Here is a 19,469-nt window from a genome sequence, read left to right on the forward strand (position 1 = left end):
CACATCTTTGGACACTAAGGGACAATTTAGCATGGCCAATCCACCTAACTTGCACATCTTTGGACACTAAGGGACAATTTAGCACGGCCAATACACCTAACCTGTCCAAAGTTGTGCAGGTTAAATTTCAGGTTAAATTGCCCCTTGGTGTCCCAAAGATGTGCGGGTTAGGTGGATTGGCCGTGCTAAATTGCCCCTCGTGTCAGGGATATTAGCAGAGTAAACATGAGTGTTGTGGGGATAGGGCCTGGGTGGAATTGTGGTCAGTGCAGACTTGATGGGCTGAATGGCCTCCTGCACTGCTGTGATTATGTGAGCAATAGGAGACACGCAGGAGCAGAATGTCGATAAGGCTAACTGGGAGGGGTCGCTCCTTTTGAATAAAAGAAACACACCCTGGAATCTTTAAATAGAACCGCTACTCTCAATTACAGCAGTGGAGACTGTAAACAAGGCTGTCTCCTGTACTCTGCCCACTTCCCACAATAGGGCGTAACTTTGGAGTTTAACCATTTGACGTCTGCGCTGATCCACAAAGCGAAACCACTCACCAACAATGAACCCGACTGACTGCGTGCCCTCAATGTGTAAGGCGAAACTGGCTGGCTGACACAGCCAGCAAGCCTGTTTTACAGTACAGCACAGAACAGGCCCTTCGGCCCACGATGTTGTGCAGAGCTTTATCTGAAACCAAGATCAAGCTATCCCACTCCCTATCATCCTGGTGTGCTCCATGTGCCTATCCAATAACCGCTTAAATGTTCCTAAAGTGTCTGACTCCACTATCACTGCAGGCAGTCCATTCCACACCCCAACCACTCTCTGCGTAAAGAACCTACCTCTGATATCCTTCCTATATCTCCCACCACGAACCCTATAGTTATGGCCCCTTGTAATAGCTCCATCCACCCGAGGAAATAGTCTTTGAACGTTCACTCTATCTATCCCCTTCATCATTTTATACACCTCTATTAAGTCTCCCCTCAGCCTCCTCCACTTCAGAGAGAACAGCCCCAGCTCTCTCAACCTTTCCTCATAAGACCTACCCTCCAAACCAGGAAGCATCCTGGTAAATCTCCTCTGCACTCTTTCCAGCGCCTTCTCACAATCACTTTCTTCTTGAAGATATTTACTCATCATAACCGTGGAGAGTTAGCGTTAAAGACACTGTCCTAGTAACCCGGAGACACAGGCTTTTCGCCCTGGGGACATGGGTTCAGAACCCATCTTGGGAAGGATTCTCCTATCCTGCCAGCAAGAACAGAGAATTGGGCACCTGTCTCACTGCAGCGGGACTGGAGAATCCCAGTCGCGGGCGAGGCCGGAGAATCCCCGCCCTCAACTCAATCCATAAAATCTGGGATTGAAAGCCAGTCTCAGCAACAACTATCATCTTTCTTTCATCCTTTCTGGTTGTATCACAGCTTGGTCTGGGCTCCTGCTCTGCCCAAGACCGCAAGGAACTACAAAGGGTCGTGAATGTAGCCCAGTCCATCACACAAACCAGCCTCCCATCCATTGACTCTGTCTACACATCCCTCTGCCTCGGGGAAAAGTAGCCGGCATAATCAAGGACCCCCACGCACACCCCGGACATTCTCTCTTCCACCTTCTTCCGTCGGGAAAAAGATTCAAAAGTCTGAGGTCACGCACCGACCGACTCAAGAACAGCTTCTTCCCTGCTGCTGTCAGACTTTTGAATGGACCTACCTCGCACTAAGCTGATCTTTCTCTACACCCGAGCTATGACTGTAACACTGCGTTCTGCACTCTCTCCTTTCCTTCGCCCCTCTGTACTCTATGAACAGTATGTTTTGTCTGTATCGCGCGCAAGAAACAATACGTTTCACACTATCCCAATGCATGTGACAATAATAAATCAAATCCATGTACTCTATGAACGGTATGCTTTGTCTGCATAGCGCGTAAGAAACAATACTTTTCACTGTTTCCCAATGCATGTGACAATAATAAATCAAATCCATGTACTCTATGAACGGTATGCTTTGTCTGCATAGCGCGTAAGAAACAATACTTTTCACTGTTTCCCAATGCATGTGACAATAATAAATCTAATCTATGTACTCTATGAACAGTATGCTTTGTCTGTATAGTGCACAAGAAACAATTCCTTTCTCTGTATCCCAATACATGCTGTGGAGATGCCGGTGTTGGACTGGGGTAAACACAGTAAGAAGTATAACAACACCAGGTTAAAGTCCAACAGGTTTACATGGGCCATGAGGTGGCACAGTGGGTTAGCACTGCTGCCTCACAGCGCCAAGGACCCGGGTTCGATTCCCGGCTCGGGTCACTGTCTGTGCGGAGTCTGCACGTTCTCCCCGTGTCTGTGTGGGTTTCCTCCGGGTGCTCCGGTTTCCTCCCACAGTCCGAAAGACGTGCTGGTTAGGGTGCGTCGGCCGTGCTAAATTCTCCCTCAGTGTAACCCGAACAGGAGTGTGGCGACTAGGGGATTTTCACAGTAACTTCATTGCTGTGTTAATGTAAGCCTAACTTGTGACACGAATAAATAAACATTGAAAAAAATAAATCAAATCAAATCAAAATGGCCCTTGAAAAAGGCTCATCTTCTTTTCCGTCTTTATCTGCTTGCTGGAGCAGTGATACTTCGCATCAATAATTACAAAAGTTTCCAGGATTGTTATTGGACATCAGTTGGAAGAATGTGGGACTCACTCCCACGGGGGAGTGGGGAAGAATGTGGGATTCGCTCCCACGGGGGAGTGGGGGAGAATGTGGGATTCGCTCCCACGGGGGAGTGGGGGAGAATGTGGGACTCGCTCCCATGGGGGTGTGGGGGGGGAGAATGTGGGACTCGCTCCCACGGGGGAGTGGGGGAGAATGTGGGACTCCCTCCCACGGGGGAGTGGGGGAGAATGTGGGACTCGCTCCCTCGGGGGAGTGGGGGAGAATGTGGGACTTGCTCCCACGGGGGAGTGGGGGAGAATGTGGGATTCGCTCCCACGGGGGAGTGGGGGAGAATGTGGGACTTGCTCCCACGGGGGAGTGGGGCAGAATGTGGGACTTGCTCCCACAGAAGGAGTGGGGGAGAATGTGGGACTCGCTCCCACGGGGGAATGAGGGGAGAATGTGGGACTCGCTCCCATGGGGGGAGTGGGGAAAATGTGCGACTCGCTCCCACGCGGGAGTGGGGGAGAATGTGGGACTCGCTCCCACGGGGGGAGTGGGGGAGAATGTGGGACTCGCATCCACAGGGGGAGTGGGGGAGAATGTGGGACTCGCTCCCACGGGGGAGTGAGGGGAGAATGTGGGACTCTCTCCCACGCGTGAGTGGGGGAGTATGTGGGACTCGCTCCCACGGGGGGAGTGGGGAAAATGTGCGACTCGCTCCCACGGGGGAGTGGGGGAGAATGTGGGACTCGCTCCCACGGGGGGAGTGGGGGAGAATGTGGGACTCGCTCCCACAGGGGGAGTGGGGGGGAGAATGTGGGACTCGCTCCCATGGGGGGAGTGGGGGAGAATGTGGGACTCGCTCCCATGGGTGGAGAGGGGGGGAGAATGTGGGACTCGCTCCCACGGGGGAGTGGGGGAGAATGTGGGACTCGCTCCCGTGGCGGGAGTGGGGGAGAATGGGGACTTGCTCCCAAGGGGAGTGGGGGGAATGTGGGACTCGCTCCCACAGGTGGAGTGGGGGGGAATGTGGGACTCGCTCCCACAGGTGGAGTGGGGGAGAATGTGGGACTCGCTCCCACAGGTGGAGTGGGGGAGAATGTGGGACTCGCTCCCATAGGGGAGTGGGGGAGAATCTGGGACTCGCTCCGACGGGGGGAGAATGTGGGACCCGCTCCCACGGGGGGAGTGGAGGGAGAATGTGGGACTCGCTCCCACGGGGGGAGTGGGGGGAGAATGTGGGACTCGCTCCCACGAGGGGAGTGGGGAAGAATCTGGGACTCGCTCCGACGGGGGGAGAATGTGGGACCCGCTCCCACGGGGGGAGTGGAGGGAGAATGTGGGACTCGCTCCCACGGGGGGAGTGGGGGGAGAATGTGGGACTCGCTCCCACGGGGGGAGTGGGGGAGAATGTGGGACTCGCTCCCACGGGGGGAGTGGGGGAGAATGTGGGACTCGCTCCCACGGGGGGAGTGGGGGAGAATGTGGGACTCGCTCCCACGGGGGGAGTGGGGGAGAATGTGGGACTCGCTCCCATAGGGGAGTGGGGAAGAATCTGGGACTCGCTCCGACGGGGGGAGAATGTGGGACCCGCTCCCACGGGGGGAGTGGAGGGAGAATGTGGGACTCGCTCCCACGGGGGGAGTGGGGGGAGAATGTGGGACTCGCTCCCACGGGGGGAGTGGGGGAGAATGTGGGACTCGCTCCCACGGGGGGAGTGGGGGAGAATGTGGGACTCTCTCCCACGGGGGGAGTGGGGGAGAATGTGGGACTCGCTCCCACGGGGGGAGTGGGGGAGAATGTGGGACTCGCTCCCACGGGGGGAGTGGGGGAGAATGTGGGACTTGCTCCCACGGGGGAGTGGGGGAGAATGTGGGACTTGCTCCCACGGGGGGAGTGGGGGAGAATGTGGGACTTGCTCCCACGGGGGAGTGGGGGAGAATGTGGGACTCGCTCCCACGGGGGGAGTGGGGGAGAATGTGGGACTCGCTCCCACAGGGAGCGGGGAGAATGTGGGAGTCCCTGGCACAGGGAGTGGCCGGGGTAAAGAGCAGAGATACATTGAAGTGGGCAGGAAGGAGAAAGGAATAAAAGGATATGGTGATGGCGGAGGGGTGATGCAGAGTGGGTGTGGGGAGCGTGGTGTAGTACAGGAACACCAGCACGGAGCAGTGGGGCCGAATGGCCTATTTCTCAGGCTGTAAACAGTACGGCCTTTCTGTTTTCGAGGTGAAGCTGACTCCATGACAGGGTGTTCCATCACAGATCACCCGTCATCGAACCTCAGCGCTGAGTCAGAGTTACGTGTTCAATGTGCAACCACCTCCTCAAGCTTTTGTGTCCAGACTTGTCCCGACTACATTGTGTCGAGGCTACATTCCCTGCTCATTGGGGTCTGACTACCCACACGCCCAAGATCAGCCTTGCCCAACCGAAAGGAATGTGAGCGTGTCGAACCCTGTCGGACCAGATGGTCAACACATCAGCGGAGCAGCCATGCTGATAACATGATCATCTCTGCTCTGGCGTGAGGTTTCTCTCGGGGCAGAGCCTTTTGTCTGCCTTTCCCTCTGGTGTTGTCTGGAAAGGTGTATTACAAAATGCACCGCAGTTTCCACACAAGGTTCTTTGCTAAGCGTTGTTGCTGGGGGAGGGAAAATTGATATTTTGATTCATACAACTGCAAATTCTTCATCCCTCACACCCCGTCCTGAACGTCCGGCCCATCGCCTGGAACCTGTGTCCCCTCAGCACAGTGGGTGCACCCACATGGGGACTGACTGATGTCCAATAACAATCCTGGAACTCCCTCCCTAACAGCACTGTGGGTGTACCTACCCCACACAGGGGACTGACTGATGTCCAATAACAATCCTGGAACTCCCTCCCTAACAGCACTGTGGGTGTACCTACCTCACACACGGGGACTGACTGATGTCCAATAACAATCTCGGAACTCCCTCCCTAACAGCACTGTGGGTGTACCTACCCCACACACGGGGACTGACTGATGTCCAATAATAATCCTGGAACTCCCTCCCTAACAGCACTGTGGGTGTACCTACTCCACACACGGGGACTGACTGATGTCCAATAAAAATCCCGGAACTCCCTCCCTCACAGCGTGGTGGGTGTACCCACCCGACACACGGGTACTGGCTGACTTAGGTGGATTACTATTTGGCAAATAAGGCAAACGTTACCAGGGGTAGATGGGAATGTAGAACTCGAAATATAAACATGTGTAGGGCAGCTTTTGTGTTCTGGACTCGTGCTTGCTTGCAAGTAAGTTGACCGGGCCACTAATGTCACTACACGCAGACACCTAGCAGTGAGGTGATGGCCTTGTGGTATTATCGCTGGACTATTAATCCAGAAACTCCAGCTAATGTTCTGGGGGACCCGGGTTCAAATCCCACCACTGCAAGTTGTGGAATTTGAATTCAATAAAGAATTGTGGAATTAAAAATCCACTGATGACCCATTGTTGGAAAAACCCATCTGGTTCCCTTTAGGGAAGAAAATCTGCCCTCCTTACCCCAGTCTGGCCTACATGTGACTCCAGAGCCACACAGCAATGGGGCTGCACAGTGGGTTAGCACTGCTGCCTCACAGCTCCAGGGAGCCGGTTCGATTCCCGGCTTGGGTCACTGTCTGTGTGGAGTCTGCACGTTCTCCCCGTGCCTGCGTGGGTTTGCTCCGGTTTCATCCCACAGTCGGAAAGACGTGCGGGTTAGGGTGCATTGACCTGAACAGGTGCCGGAGTGTGGCGACTAGGGGATTTTCACAGTAACTTCATTGCAGTGTTAATGTAAGCCAACTTGTGACACTAATGAATAAACTTCATTTTACTTATGTGGTTGTCTCTCAACTACCCTTGGGCAACTAGGGATGGGCAGTAAATGCTGGCCCAGCCAGCGACGCCCATGTCCCACAAATGAATTTTAAAAAGGCGGAGGAAGAGATGGTGGGAGGAGGGTTGGATAGATCGGGAGACGGTGGCAGCCGGGGGGGTGGGGGCGGAAGGCCTCATCTGCTCCCAACGCCAGCTAATCGCATCACTAGGTTCTGCACTGTGCTACCCTCATCATGCAGGTTGCTGACGATTCCTTCAGCCTTGGCTTGTGCAAGGTATTAGTCATTGGGTTTTGGGTTTCCTGTGGCTGGAAGGCATCAGGAAATTCCACAATGAGATTTTTTTTTGTTTCCAGATTTATTGTTGACAAAATCGTGGTTGATTTTTCTTTTCCAAAAGACTTTGCAAAGAGTGGGAATAGGCAGGAACATTGCAATCGAACTTTTCTTTCTAATCAGATTCCTTTCCGGGCGCCAGGTATTTGTCGACACTTCCAATACTGTTCATCCTGATTAAATTTGATTCATTATTGTCACATGTATTGGGATACAGTGAAAAGTATTGTTTCTTGCGTGCTATACAGACAAAGCATACCGTTCATAGAGTACATAGATTTGATTTATTATTGTCACATGTATTGGGATACAGTGAAAAGTATTGTTTCTTGCGCGCTATACAGACAAGGCATACCGTTCATAGAGTTCATAGATTTGATTTATTATTGTCACATGTATTGGGGTGCGTGGGGTCCTTGATTATGCCGGCTGCTTTGCCGAGGCAGCGGGAAGTGTAGACAGAGTCAATGGATGGTAGGCTGGTTTGAGTGATGGGACTGGGCTACGTTCACGACCCTTTTGTAGATCCTTGCGGTCTTGGGCAGAGCAGGAGCCCATACCAAGCTGTGATACAACCAGAAAGAATGCTTTCTATGGTGCATCTGTAAAAGTTGGTGAGAGTCGTAACGGACATGCCAAATTTCCTTAGTCTGGCTTTATACAATCATTAGGGTTTTTGACAGGGTGCATGTGGAGGGTTTTTGCTCTCACAGGGGTGGGTGTCACTGTTTAAAAATAAGGGGTCGCCCATTTAAAACGAGGCAAAATTATTTTCCGGCTTGGATCATATCTGTGCGGAGTCTGCACGTTCTCCCCGTGTCTGCGTGGGTTTCCTCCGGGTGCTCCGGTTTCCTCCCACAGTCCGAAAGATGTGCTGGTTAGGGTGGATTGGCCGTGCTAAATTCTTCCTCAGTGTAACCCGAACAGGAGTGTGGCGACTGGAGGGATTTTCACAGTAACTTCATTGCAGTGTTAATGTAAGCCTTACTTCTGACACTAATAAATAAACATTCCTCTCTGAAGTTTGTGATACTCTGGAGCTCTCTTCCTCAAGAGGGTGAGGCGATGGCCTAGTGGTATTAACACTAGACTATTAATCCAGAAACTCCAGCTAATGTTCTGGGGGACCCGGGTTCGAATCCCGCCACGGCAGATGGTGGAATTTGAATTCAATAAAAAATATCTGGAATTAAGAATCTACTGATGACCCAGTGTCGGAAAAAAACCCATCTGGTTCCCTTTAGGGAAGGAAATCTGCCGTCCTTACCCCGGTCTGGCCTACATGTGACTCCAGAGCCCACAGCAATGTGGTTGACTCTCAACTGCCCTCTGAAATGGCCGAACAAGTCACTCTGTTCAGGGGCAACTCGGGATGGGCAATGAATGCTGACCCCACCAGCCAGCGACGCCCATGTCCCACGAATGGATAAGAAACCAGTGGAGGTGGAAGCAGAGTCTTTTTAAGGCAGAGGTGGATCAATTTTTGGTGAGCAAGTGGAGGGAGGTGTAGGCGGGTTGAGATTACTGTGAGACCATTGAATGGTGCTGCAGCCTTGAGGGGCTGAATGGCCTCCTCCTGCTTGTTGTTCGTACGTATGTTTAACCATTCCATACTGGTGTTTTTCCCTCTGTAACTTAATTGTTTACTGGATGCAGGTGTCACTGTCCAGGTCCCAGCATTCACTCCCCGTCCCTAATCGCCCCTTGAGAAGTTGGTTGGTGAGCCGCCATCTTGAACCCACTGCAGCCCCGCGTGGGGTAGGTACACCCACAGTGCTGTTAGAGAGGGAGTTCCAGGATTGTTATTGGACATCAGTCTCTCCCCGTGTGTGGGGTAGGTACACCCACAGTGCTGTTAGGGAGGGAGTTCCAGGATTGTTATTGGACATCATTTCGTCCCCGTGTGTGGGGTAGATTTCCTTCCACAGTCCAAAGATGTACAGGTTAGGTGGATTGGCCATGCTAAATTGCCCCTTAGTGTCCAAAGATGTGCGGGTTAGGTGGATTGGCCGTGCTAAATTGCCCCTTAGTGTCCAAAGATGTGCAGGTTTGGTGGATTGGCCATGCTAAATTGCCCCTTAGTGTCAGGGGGACTAGCTCGGGTAAATACATGGGGTTACGGGGATAGGGCCTGGGTGGGATTGTGGTAGGTGCAGACTCGATGGGCCAAATGGCCTCCTTCTGCACTGTAGATTCTATGATTCTATGAATCCTATTGGATTGTCCTGAGGGGACTAGTAATTAATCTCCAAAAACCTGCGGTAGCTGCCAAGCTCCTGACACACCTCCTGTCTCCCCAAAGCCTCTCCATCACCAATGACAGTTAAACGAAGGAGATAGTCATCAACTTCAGGAAGTGTAGTGGAGAACATGCCCCTGTCTACATCAATGGTGATGAAGCGGAAATCGTTGAGAGCTTCAAGTTTCTCGGTGTCCAGATCACCAACAACCTGTCTTGGTCCCCCCCACGCTGACACTATAGTTAAGAAAGCCCCACCAATGCCTCTACTTTCTCAGGAGGCTAAGGAAATTCAGCATGTCCACTACGACTCTCACCAACTTTTACTGATGCCCCATAGAAAGCATTCTTTCTGGTTGTATCACAGCTTGTTAAGGCTCCTGCTCTGCCCAAGACCGCAAGAAACTACAAAGGGTCGTGAATGTAGCCCAGCCCCATCATCCAAACCAGCCTCCCATCCATTGACTCCGTCTACACTTCCTGCTGCCTCAGGAAAAGCAGCCAGCATAATCAAGGACCCCACGCACCCCGGACATTCTCTCTTCCACCTTCTTCCATCGGGAAAAAGATACAGAAGTCTGAGGTCACGAACCGACCGACTCAAGAACAGCTTCTTCCCTGCTGCTGTCAGACTTTTGAATGGACCTACCTCGCATTAAGTTGATCTTTCTCTGCACCCTAGCTGTGACTGTAACACTACATTCTGCACTCTCTCCTTTCCTTCTCTATGAATGGTATGCTTTGTATCGCGCTCAAGAAACAATACTTTTCACTGTATACTAATACATGTGACAATAATAAATCAAATCTATGTACTCTATGAACGGTATGCTTTGTCCGTATAGCGCGCAAGAAACAATACTTTTCACTGTATCCCGATACATGTGACAATAATAAATCAAATCTATGTACTCTATGAACGGTATGCTTTGTCTGTATAGCACACAAGAAACAATACTTTTCACTGTATCCCGATACATGTGACAATAATAAATCAAATCAGATCAAAGGAGTTAGCCCGTCACTGTTACCATCGCAGTGCCACGAGTGAGACCAAGAGACGGAATTTTCTCGTCCTGCCCGCCATGGGAATCGTAGCGGGCGGGACATGGGACATGCGAAGGTCCGCTGACCTCGGGTGGGATTCTCCGGCTTTTCAGTGAGCGCGGCCGGAAAACTTTGCCGCTAGTCTCGATTCCATACAGTTCCCCGTCACGTTACAGCGAGACACGTTGCCCCTTCATGGGTTAGTGAATTCTCGGAAGGGTGCAGAGAAGCAGTCGGGAACCGTCACAAGCGCAGCGCGGGTTTCGCCCACCCCGACCGACCACGCGTGGGGATCACCCCCCCGCTCCTCTTTGGGATTCTATCGAAAGGGCGGATCCCATGTCACCAAGCGCTCGTAGGGAACAGGTGAGGAAACGTAAACAGTCATTTTTAATAAGAAAAAGTCTCGAGGCATGACTCAACGCCACTCCTCTAGTTAGTCTGCCAATAGGTATGTGCACAGAGCTGCAGACACAAACTCCCCTCTCCCCACAAAACACGCTCTGTCTGCCAGTATAAATCACTTTGGTCGGAGTGATGAGGTTCCGAGGACGAGACGCCTCATCACTGATGACTGATTTAGAGCGGGAACGCCTTTCAGCTTGCCCCTTCTGCGTCTCCCCCCCTTCCCACAGCACCCCCCTGCACCACACACACACACACACCACACACACACACACAAAACACCCCCATCCCACAACAACTTGAATTTATGTTTTTTTTCTCAAAACAATAATCAATAAATCATCGCAGAAATCTCCCCCACTATCAACATCCTGGGGGTTACCATTGACCATCACTGAATCCCCCCACTATCAACATCCTGGGGGTCACCACTGACCAGAAACTCAACTGGACTCACCACATAAACACAGTGGCTACCAGAGCAGGTCAGAGGCTGGGAATCCTGCGGAGAGTAACTCACCTCCTGACTCCCCAAAGCCTGTCCACCATCTTCAAGGCACAAGTCAGAAGTGTGATGGAATACTCCCCACTTGCCTGGATGAGTGCGGCTCCGAACAACAATCTCCACTTGCCTGGAAGAGTGCGGCTCCCAACAACAATCTCCACTTGCCTGGATGAGTGCGGCTCCCAACAACAATCTCCACTTGCCTGGATGAGTGCTCCAACAACACTCTCCACTTGCCTGGATGAGTGCGGCTCCCAACAACAATCTCCACTTGCCTGGATGAGTGCGGCTCCAACAACAGTCTCCACTTGCCTGGATGAGTGCGGCTCCCAACAACAATCTCCACTTGCCTGGATGAGTGCGGCTCCCAACAACAATCTCCACTTGCCTGGATGAGTGCGGCTCCATCAACACTCAAGAAGCACGACACCATCCAGGACAAAGCAGCCCCGCTCGATCGACACGCTAACCACAAACACTCACTGCCTCCACCACCGACGCTCAGTAGCAGCCGTGTACCATCTACAAGATGCACTGCAGCGACTCACCAAAGATCCTTAAACAGCACCTTCCAAACCCGCCACCTCTACCATCTAGAAGGACAAGGGCAGCAGATACATGGGAACACCACCACCTGCATGTCCCGCTCCAAGCCACTCACCATCCTGACTTGGAAATATATCGGCCGTTCCTTCGCTGTCGCTGGGTCAAAATCCTGGAATTTCCTCCCTAACGGCATTGTGGGTCAACCCACAGGACTGCAGCGATTTCAAGAAGGCAGCTCACCGCCACCTTCTCAAGGGCAACAAGGGATGGGCAATAAATGCTGGCCAGCCAGCTTCGCCCATGTCCCACAAATTAATGAATAAAACAAAAGCAAAATTGCAGGGTTGACATCCCCCGGTGGGGCACCAGAACTAAAATAAAACATTTGATTTGATTTATTATTGGCACATGTATTAACATACAGTGAAAAGTATTGTTTCTTGCGCGCTATACAGACAAAGCATACTGTTCATAGAGAAGGAAAGGAGAGAGTGCAGAATGTAATGTTACAGTCATAGCTAGGGTGTAGAGAAAGATCAACTTAATGCGAGGTAGGTCCATTCAAAGGTCTGACAGCAGCAGAGAAAAAGCTGTTCTTGAGTCGGTTGGTACGTGACCTCAGACTTTTGTATCTTTTTCCCCGACGGAAGAAGGTGGAAGAGAGAATGTCCAGGGTGCGTGGGGGTCCTTAATTATGCTGGCTGCTTTTCCCGAGGCAGCGGGAAGTGTAGACGGAGTCAATGGATGGGAGGCTGGTTTGTGTGTTGGATTGGGCTACATTCACAACCTTTTGTAGTGTCTTGCGGTCTTGGGCAGAGCAGGCGTCATACCAAGCTGTGATACAACCAGAAAGAATACTTTCTATGGTGCATCTGTAAAAGTTGGTGAGAGTCGTAGCTGACATGCCAAATTTCCTTCGTCTTCTGAGAAAGTAGAGGCGTTGGTGGGGCTTTCTTAACTATAGTGTCGGCGTGGGGGGACCAGGACAGGTTGTTGGTGATCTGGACACCTAAAATCCTGAAGCTCTCAACCATTTCTACTTGTTGATGTAGACAGGGGCATGTTCTCCACTACACTTCCTGAAGTCGATGACAATCTCCTTCGTTTTGTTGACGTTGAGGGAGAGATTATTGTTGCCGCACCAGTTCACCAGATTCCCTATCTCATTCCTGTACTCTGTCTCGTCATTGTTTGAGATCCGACGCACTACATGGAAGGGAAACTAAATTAATTGAAATCAAAGTGATAATCCAGGCGGTGATAATGCCCTCCAGCCGTGTCCACTGGGCTTGGAAGGAACTTGAATTCATGCAGCATCTTTCAATGTTGAAAATGTGAATATTGTGAACAGTTCTGGGCCCTTTAGCTAAGGAAAGATAAACTAGTATTGGAGGCAGTCCAGAGAAGGTTCACTAGGTTGACGCCTAGTATGGAGGGATGTTCTTACGAGGAGAAGTTGAGTAGGCTGGGCCTGTACTATAAGGCCGTAAGATATAGGAGCAGAATTAGGCCATTCAGCCCATCCCCGCCATGGCCGATAAGTTTCTCAACCCCATTTTCCAGCCTTTTCCCATGTAACCTTTGATTCCCCTTACCAATCAAGAATCTATCTATCTCTGTCTTACATACACTCAAAGGGATGACTCTTTAGAACCGAGATGAGGAGGAATTTCTTCAGCCAGAGGGTGGGTGAATCTGTGGAACTCATTGCCACAGAGGAGGGCGGGTCACTGAGTGTCTTTGAGACAGAGATCGATAGGTTCTTGACTGGTAAAGGGGTCAAAGGTTACGGGGAGAAGACAGGGGAAGGGGATTGAGAACATCAGCCATCGCAGAGCAGACTCAATGGGCCGAATGGTCTAATTCTGCTCCTATATCTTATGGTCTTATGACATGAAATAGGCCAGAGGCTTCCAATCCCACACCGCAGGCTGGATTTGAACGCGGGTCCCAGAAACAGAAGGAAATCCACAAAAATTACCAAATCGCAATGGGTGCCGACACTATAGGTTAAGACGGCCCACCAACACCTCTACTTTCTCTATGAACGGTATGCTTTGTCTGTATGGCGTGCAAGAAACAATACTTTTCACTGTATCCCAATACACGTGACAATAATAAATCAAATCTATGTACTCTATGAATGGTATGCTTTGTATAGCGCGCAAGAAACAATACCTTTCACTGTGTCCCGATACATGTGACAATAATAAATCAAATCTATGTACTCTATGAATGGTATGCTTTGTATAGTGCGCAAGAAACAATACTTTTCACTGTATCCCAATACACGTGACAATAATAAATCAAATCAAATCAGAGGATGGATAAAATCGTGCTCCTTTATCCCGTCAGAGAATAAACTCTTTCTGTGCGTGGTAAATAAACTGGGGCGGCACGGTGGCACAGTGGGTTAGCACTGCTGCCTCACTGCGCCAGGGACCTGGGTTCGATTCCCGGCTCGGGTCACTGTCTGTGCGGAGTCTGCACGTTCTCCCCGTGTCTGCGTGGGTTTCCTCCGGGTGCTCCGGTTTCCTCCCACAGTCCGAAAGACGTGCTGGTTAGGGTGGATTGGCCGTGCTAACTTCTCCCTCAGTGTAACCCGAACAGGTGCCGGAGTGTGGCGACTAGGGGATTTTCACAGTAACTTCATTGCAGTGTTAATGTAAGCCCACTTGTGATACTAATAAATAAACTTTAAACAAGATGTGACGGAAGGGGCTACAGAAAGGGACTAAAAGGGAATAGCGTGGACTCTGCAGTTCTGAAGAAGAGGTACATAGGACCCCGAACTCTGTTTCTCTCCCTTGACACTGGAGGGGGTGCAGAGGAGATTCACCAGGATGCTGCCTGGGATGGAATATTTAAGTTACAAAGAGAGGTTGGGTAGGCTTGGGTTGTTTTCTCTGGAGCAGAGAAGACTGAGGGGGCGACCTGATTGAGGTGTTCAAGATTATCAGTGACAGGGACAGGGTGGATAAGGAGCAGCCGTTCCCCTTAGTTGAAGGGTCAGTCACGAGGGGACACAGGTTCAAGGTGAGGAGGTGGGAGGTTTAGGGAGGGATGTGAGGAAAAGCTTTGGTGTGGTGAGGGTCTGGAATGCGCTGTCTGGGAGGGTGGTGGAGGCGGGATGCCTCACATCCTTTAAAAATTATCTGGATGAGCACTTGGCACGTCATAACATTCAGGGCTCTGGGCCAAGCCCTGGTGAATGGGATTAGATCGATGTTTCTCACGGGTTGGTGCAGACTTGATGGGCTGAAGGGCCTCTTCTGCACTCTGTGACTACCCCAGACCTGCTAGGCTTTACCCTCTAGCTCCCACCAGTACCCCCTCCCCTCCCGCCCCCCACTCCCCCATCCCCGCTTTGTTTTTATTCTAGAAATCGGAGTGTTTTAAGTGTCACCCAACTGTGATCATGCATGCATCAGTTGGGGAGGGGCAGTTAGCAAGGAGCTTGTTTCTTTGGGGACGGCAAGTGAACTCTCATCAACTTTTACAGATGCGCCATAGAAAGCATTCTTTCTGGTTGTATCACAGCTTGGTCTGGGCTCCTGCTCTGCCCAAGACCGCAAGGAACTACAAAGGGTCATGAATGTAGCCCAATCCATCACACAAACCAGCCTCCCATCCACTGACTCCGTCTACACTTCCCGCTGCCTTGGGGAAAAGCAGCCGGCATAATTAAGGACCCCCACGCACCCCGGACATCTCTCTTCCACCTTCTTCCATCGGGTGAAAGATACAAAAGTCTGAGGACACGCACCGACCGACTCAAGAACAGCTTCTTCCCTGCTGCTGTCAGACTTTTGAATGGACTTATCTTGCATTAAGTTGATCTTTCTCTACACCCTAGCTGTGACTGTAACTCGACATTCTGCACTCTCTCCTTTCCTTCTCCCTTATGTACTCTATGAATGGTATGCTTTGTATGGTGCGCAAGAAACAATACTTTTCACTGTGTCCCAATACACGTGACAATAATAAATCAAATCAAAGCAAAAATCAAGAGGTAATCTACATACATGCTATTTAATAACCAGTGCAGCCGCCTTGGCATCACCAATAACTTTAGAAAGTGAGGGGTGGGTTGGGTTACTGAAACAACACGTCTCTTTCCCCCTTGCCAGGGACACAGCGGTGGTTACAGTCCGAATCTGCCAGGGACACAGCGGTGGTTACAGTCCGAATCTGCCACAGGGCAGCGATGAAGGTAGATGGAACCAGGCAGTTTAATGATTAACCTGCAGCAGCCCCAGTGACACACTGGAGTGACAAATTCCTCCTGGCAGCACAAGCTCAGCTCCCTCCAACTTCTCAATTTCAACAATCAGTTTCTCCCTATCTCTCTCTGTCTGTCTCTGTCTCCCTCTCTCTGTCTGTCTCTCCCTCTCTCTGTCTGTCTCTCCCTCTCTCTGTCTGTCTCTCACTCTCTCTGTCTGTCTCTCACTCTCTCTGTCTGTCTCTCACTCTCTCTGTCTGTCTCTCACTCTCTCTGTCTGTCTCTCACTCTCTCTGTCTGTCTCTCACTCTCTCTGTCTGTCTCTCACTCTCTCTGTCTGTCTCTCACTCTCTCTGTCTGTCTCTCACTCTCTCTGTCTGTCTCTCACTCTCTCTGTCTGTCTCTCACTCTCTCTGTCTGTCTCTCACTCTCGCTGTCTGTCTCTCACTCTCGCTGTCTGTCTCTCACTCTCTCTGTCTGTCTCTCCCTCTCTCTGTCTGTCTCTCACTCTCTCTGTCTGTCTCTCACTCTCTCTGTCTGTCTCTCACTCTCTCTGTCTGTCTCTCACTCTCTCTGTCTGTCTCTCACTCTCTCTGTCTGTCTCTCACTCTCTCTGTCTGTCTCTCACTCTCTCTGTCTGTCTCTCACTCTCTCTGTCTGTCTCTCACTCTCTCTGTCTGTCTCTCACTCTGTCTGTCTCTCACTCTCTCTGTCTGTCTCTCACTCTCTCTGTCTGTCTCTCACTCTCTCTGTCTGTCTCTCACTCTCTCTGTCTGTCTCTCACTCTCTCTGTCTGTCTCTCACTCTCTCTGTCTGTCTCTCACTCTCTCTGTCTGTCTCTCACTCTCTCTGTCTGTCTCTCACTCTCTGTCTGTCTCTCTCTCTGTCTGTCTCTCTCTCTGTCTGTCTCTCTCTCTCCCCCTCTCTCTCTGTCTGTCTCTCTGTCTTTCAGTCTCTCGCTCTGTCTCTCTCTCTCTCTGTCAGTCTCTCTGTCTCTCTCTCTCTATCTCTCTCTGTCAGTCTCTCTCTGTCTCTGTTTCTCCCACTGTCTCTCTGTCAGCCTGTCTGTCTCTCTCTCTGTGTCTCTCCCTCCCTGTCAGTCTCTCTCTTTCTCTCTCTGTCTCTCTCTCTGTCAGTCTCCCTCTCTGTAAGTCTCCCCTCTGTCTGAATCTGTCTGTCTCTGTCTCTCTCTCTCTTTGTCTGTCTGTCTGTCTCTGTTTCTCTCTTCCTGTCTCTGTCTGTCTCTCTGTCAGCCCCTCTGTCTCTCCCTCTGTCAGCCTCTCTCTTTGTCTGTCTCTCTGTGTTTCTCTCTGTCAACCTCTCTCTCTCTCTCAGCCTCTCTCTTTGTCTGTCTGTCTGTCTGTCTCTCTCTCTGTCCCTAACTCTCCCTCTCCCTGTCTCCCCCCTCTCTCTCTCTCTGTCACTCCGTCAGCCTCTCTGCCAGTCTCTCTCTTTGTCTGCCTGTCTCTCTGTCTCTCTCTCTCCCTAACTCTCCCTCTCTCTCCTTGTCTTGCCCTCTGTCTCTCTCCCTCTCTGTCTCCCTCTCTCTGTCAGTCTATCTCTCTCTGTCTCCCTCTCTGTCAGTCTCTCTCTCTCACTCAGCTCTTTTTATCTGTCTGTCCATCTCTGTCTCTCTCTCTCTGTCAGTCTCTCTCTGTCTTTCTCTCGTCTCTCTCTGTGTATCTCTCTCTCCCTCCCTCTCTTTCTCTCTGTCAGCCTGTCTGTCAACCTTTCTGTTTGTCTATCTCTCTCTCCCCCTCATTATCAGTCTCTCTCTCCCTGACTCTCTCTCTCTCTGTCTGCCTCTGTGCGCTTCTCTCTGTGTCCCTCGGTGTCTGTCTGTCCACACACTCACCTCCCATTCTGCTCCTCCGTGTCCCCCTTCCCTCTGTGCATCAGCCGCTCCTCGCTTTCCATCAGTCGCGAACTCATGTCATTTGTTGCAAACTTTTTTAAAAGTTCAATGGAGTTGAAAACTTTTCCCCTCCAGCCTTCTGACTCTCTCTGATCGCCCCTTACTTTTTTTTTTCTCTCTCTATGTAATTTCCCTCTACACTCCCCACCTCTTCCTCTTCCCCTCTCCCTCCCCCCAGTGAGGAGGGAACAGAGTTGAGAAATCAGACTGTCAGCATCTCTCCCCCCACCCCCCTTTCTCACACCGTCACTGCAACAGCACACAGGGAGCCGCAACAGGGTCCTAGCGCTGTATGTTAGTTAGAACTAAAGAACTAGGAGCAGGAGTAGACCATCTGACCTCTCGAGCCTGCCCCGCCATTCAATAAGATCATGGCTGATCTTTTCATGGACTCAGCTCCACTTACCCACCCGCTCCCCTTAATTCCTTCACCGTTCCAAAATCCATCTATCCTTGCCTTAAAAACATTCAACGAGGTAGCCTCAACTGGGCAGGGAATTCCACAGATTCACAACCCTTTGTGTGAAGAAGTTCCTCCTCAACTCAGTCCTAAATCTGCTTCCCCTTATTTTGTGACCATGTCCCCTAGTTCTAGTTTCACCCGCCAGTGGAAACAACTTCCCTGTTTCTATCTTATCTATTCCCTTCATAATCTTAAATGTTTCTATAAGATCTCCCCTCACTCTTCTGAATTCCAATGAGTATAGCCCCAGTCTACTCAGTCGCACCTCATAAGCCAACCCTCTCAACTCCGGAATCAACCGAGTGAATCTCCTCTGCACCCCCTCCAGTGCCAGTATATCCTTTCTCAAGTAAGGAGACCAAAACTGTACACAGTACTCCAGGTGTGGCCTCACCAGCACCTTATACAGCTGCAACATAACCTCGCTGTTTTTAAACTCCATCCCTCTAACAATGAAGGACAAAATTCCATTTGCCTTCTTAATTACCTGCTGCACCTGCAAACCAAATCCTTGAGATTCCTGCACAAGGACACCCAGGTCCCTCTGCACAGCAGCATGCGGCAATTTTTTACCATTTAAATAATCGTCCATTTTGCTGTTATTCCTACCAAAATGGATGACCTCACATTTGCCAACATTGTACTCCATCTGCCAGACCCTCGCCCACTCACTTAGACTATCTATATCCCTTTGAGAGTTTCAGCGTCCTCTGCACACTTTGCTCTGCCACCCATCTTAGTGTCATCTGTGAATTTTGATACACTACACTTGGTCGCCAACTCCAAATCATCGATATAAATTGTGCCTTTGCTGGTGGGAGGGGAAGGGGTGGAGGGTGTGTGTATGGGGGGGATGGTGGTGGTTGGAGAGGGGATGTGGAGGATGAGTTGTGGAGGAGGTGTGGGGGAAGTGTTGGAGGAGGGAAGGTGGGGAGAGGGGTTTGAGGGGCCCGTTTTTGATTCGATTTATTATTGTCACATGTATTGGGATACAATGAAAAGTATTGTTTCTTGCGCGCTATACAGACAAAGCATACCATTCATAGAGTACATAGATTCGATTTATTATTGTCACATGTATTGGGATACAATGAAAAGTATTGTTTCTTGCGCGCTATACAGACAAAGCATACCGTTCATAGAGTACATCGATTTGATTTATTATTGTCACATGTATTGGGATACAGTGAAAAGTATTATTTCTTGTGCGCTATGCAGACAAAGCATACCGTTCATAGAGTACATAGATTTGATTTATTATTCTCACATGTATTGGGATACAGT

The 19,469-nt window shown here is 50.7% G+C and overlaps 1 protein-coding gene across 3 annotated transcripts in view; it reads right to left on the reverse strand.

The window, feature by feature from the left end:
* The window catches only part of LOC144487573 (BCL2/adenovirus E1B 19 kDa protein-interacting protein 2-like), a 69,712-nt gene extending 51,729 nt beyond the window's left edge, over window positions 1-17,983 (reverse strand). For 2 of the 3 annotated variants that reach the window (XR_013496430.1, XM_078205656.1), the window contains exon 1: window positions 17,663-17,841. Coding sequence is in view for 2 of the 3 variants with exons in the window: in XM_078205656.1 (XP_078061782.1) it covers window positions 17,663-17,739 (77 nt within the window). In the remaining variant the exon portion in view is untranslated. Of the gene's footprint in view, window positions 1-17,662 lie in introns of all 3 variants that reach the window. The other variant, XM_078205655.1, reaches the window with a different exon arrangement.
* Window positions 17,984-19,469: the final 1,486 nt, after the last annotated feature.

Source organism: Mustelus asterias, unplaced genomic scaffold (assembly GCF_964213995.1).
Source record: "Mustelus asterias unplaced genomic scaffold, sMusAst1.hap1.1 HAP1_SCAFFOLD_885, whole genome shotgun sequence".
In the NCBI taxonomy this organism is placed as follows: Eukaryota; Metazoa; Chordata; class Chondrichthyes; order Carcharhiniformes; family Triakidae; genus Mustelus; species Mustelus asterias.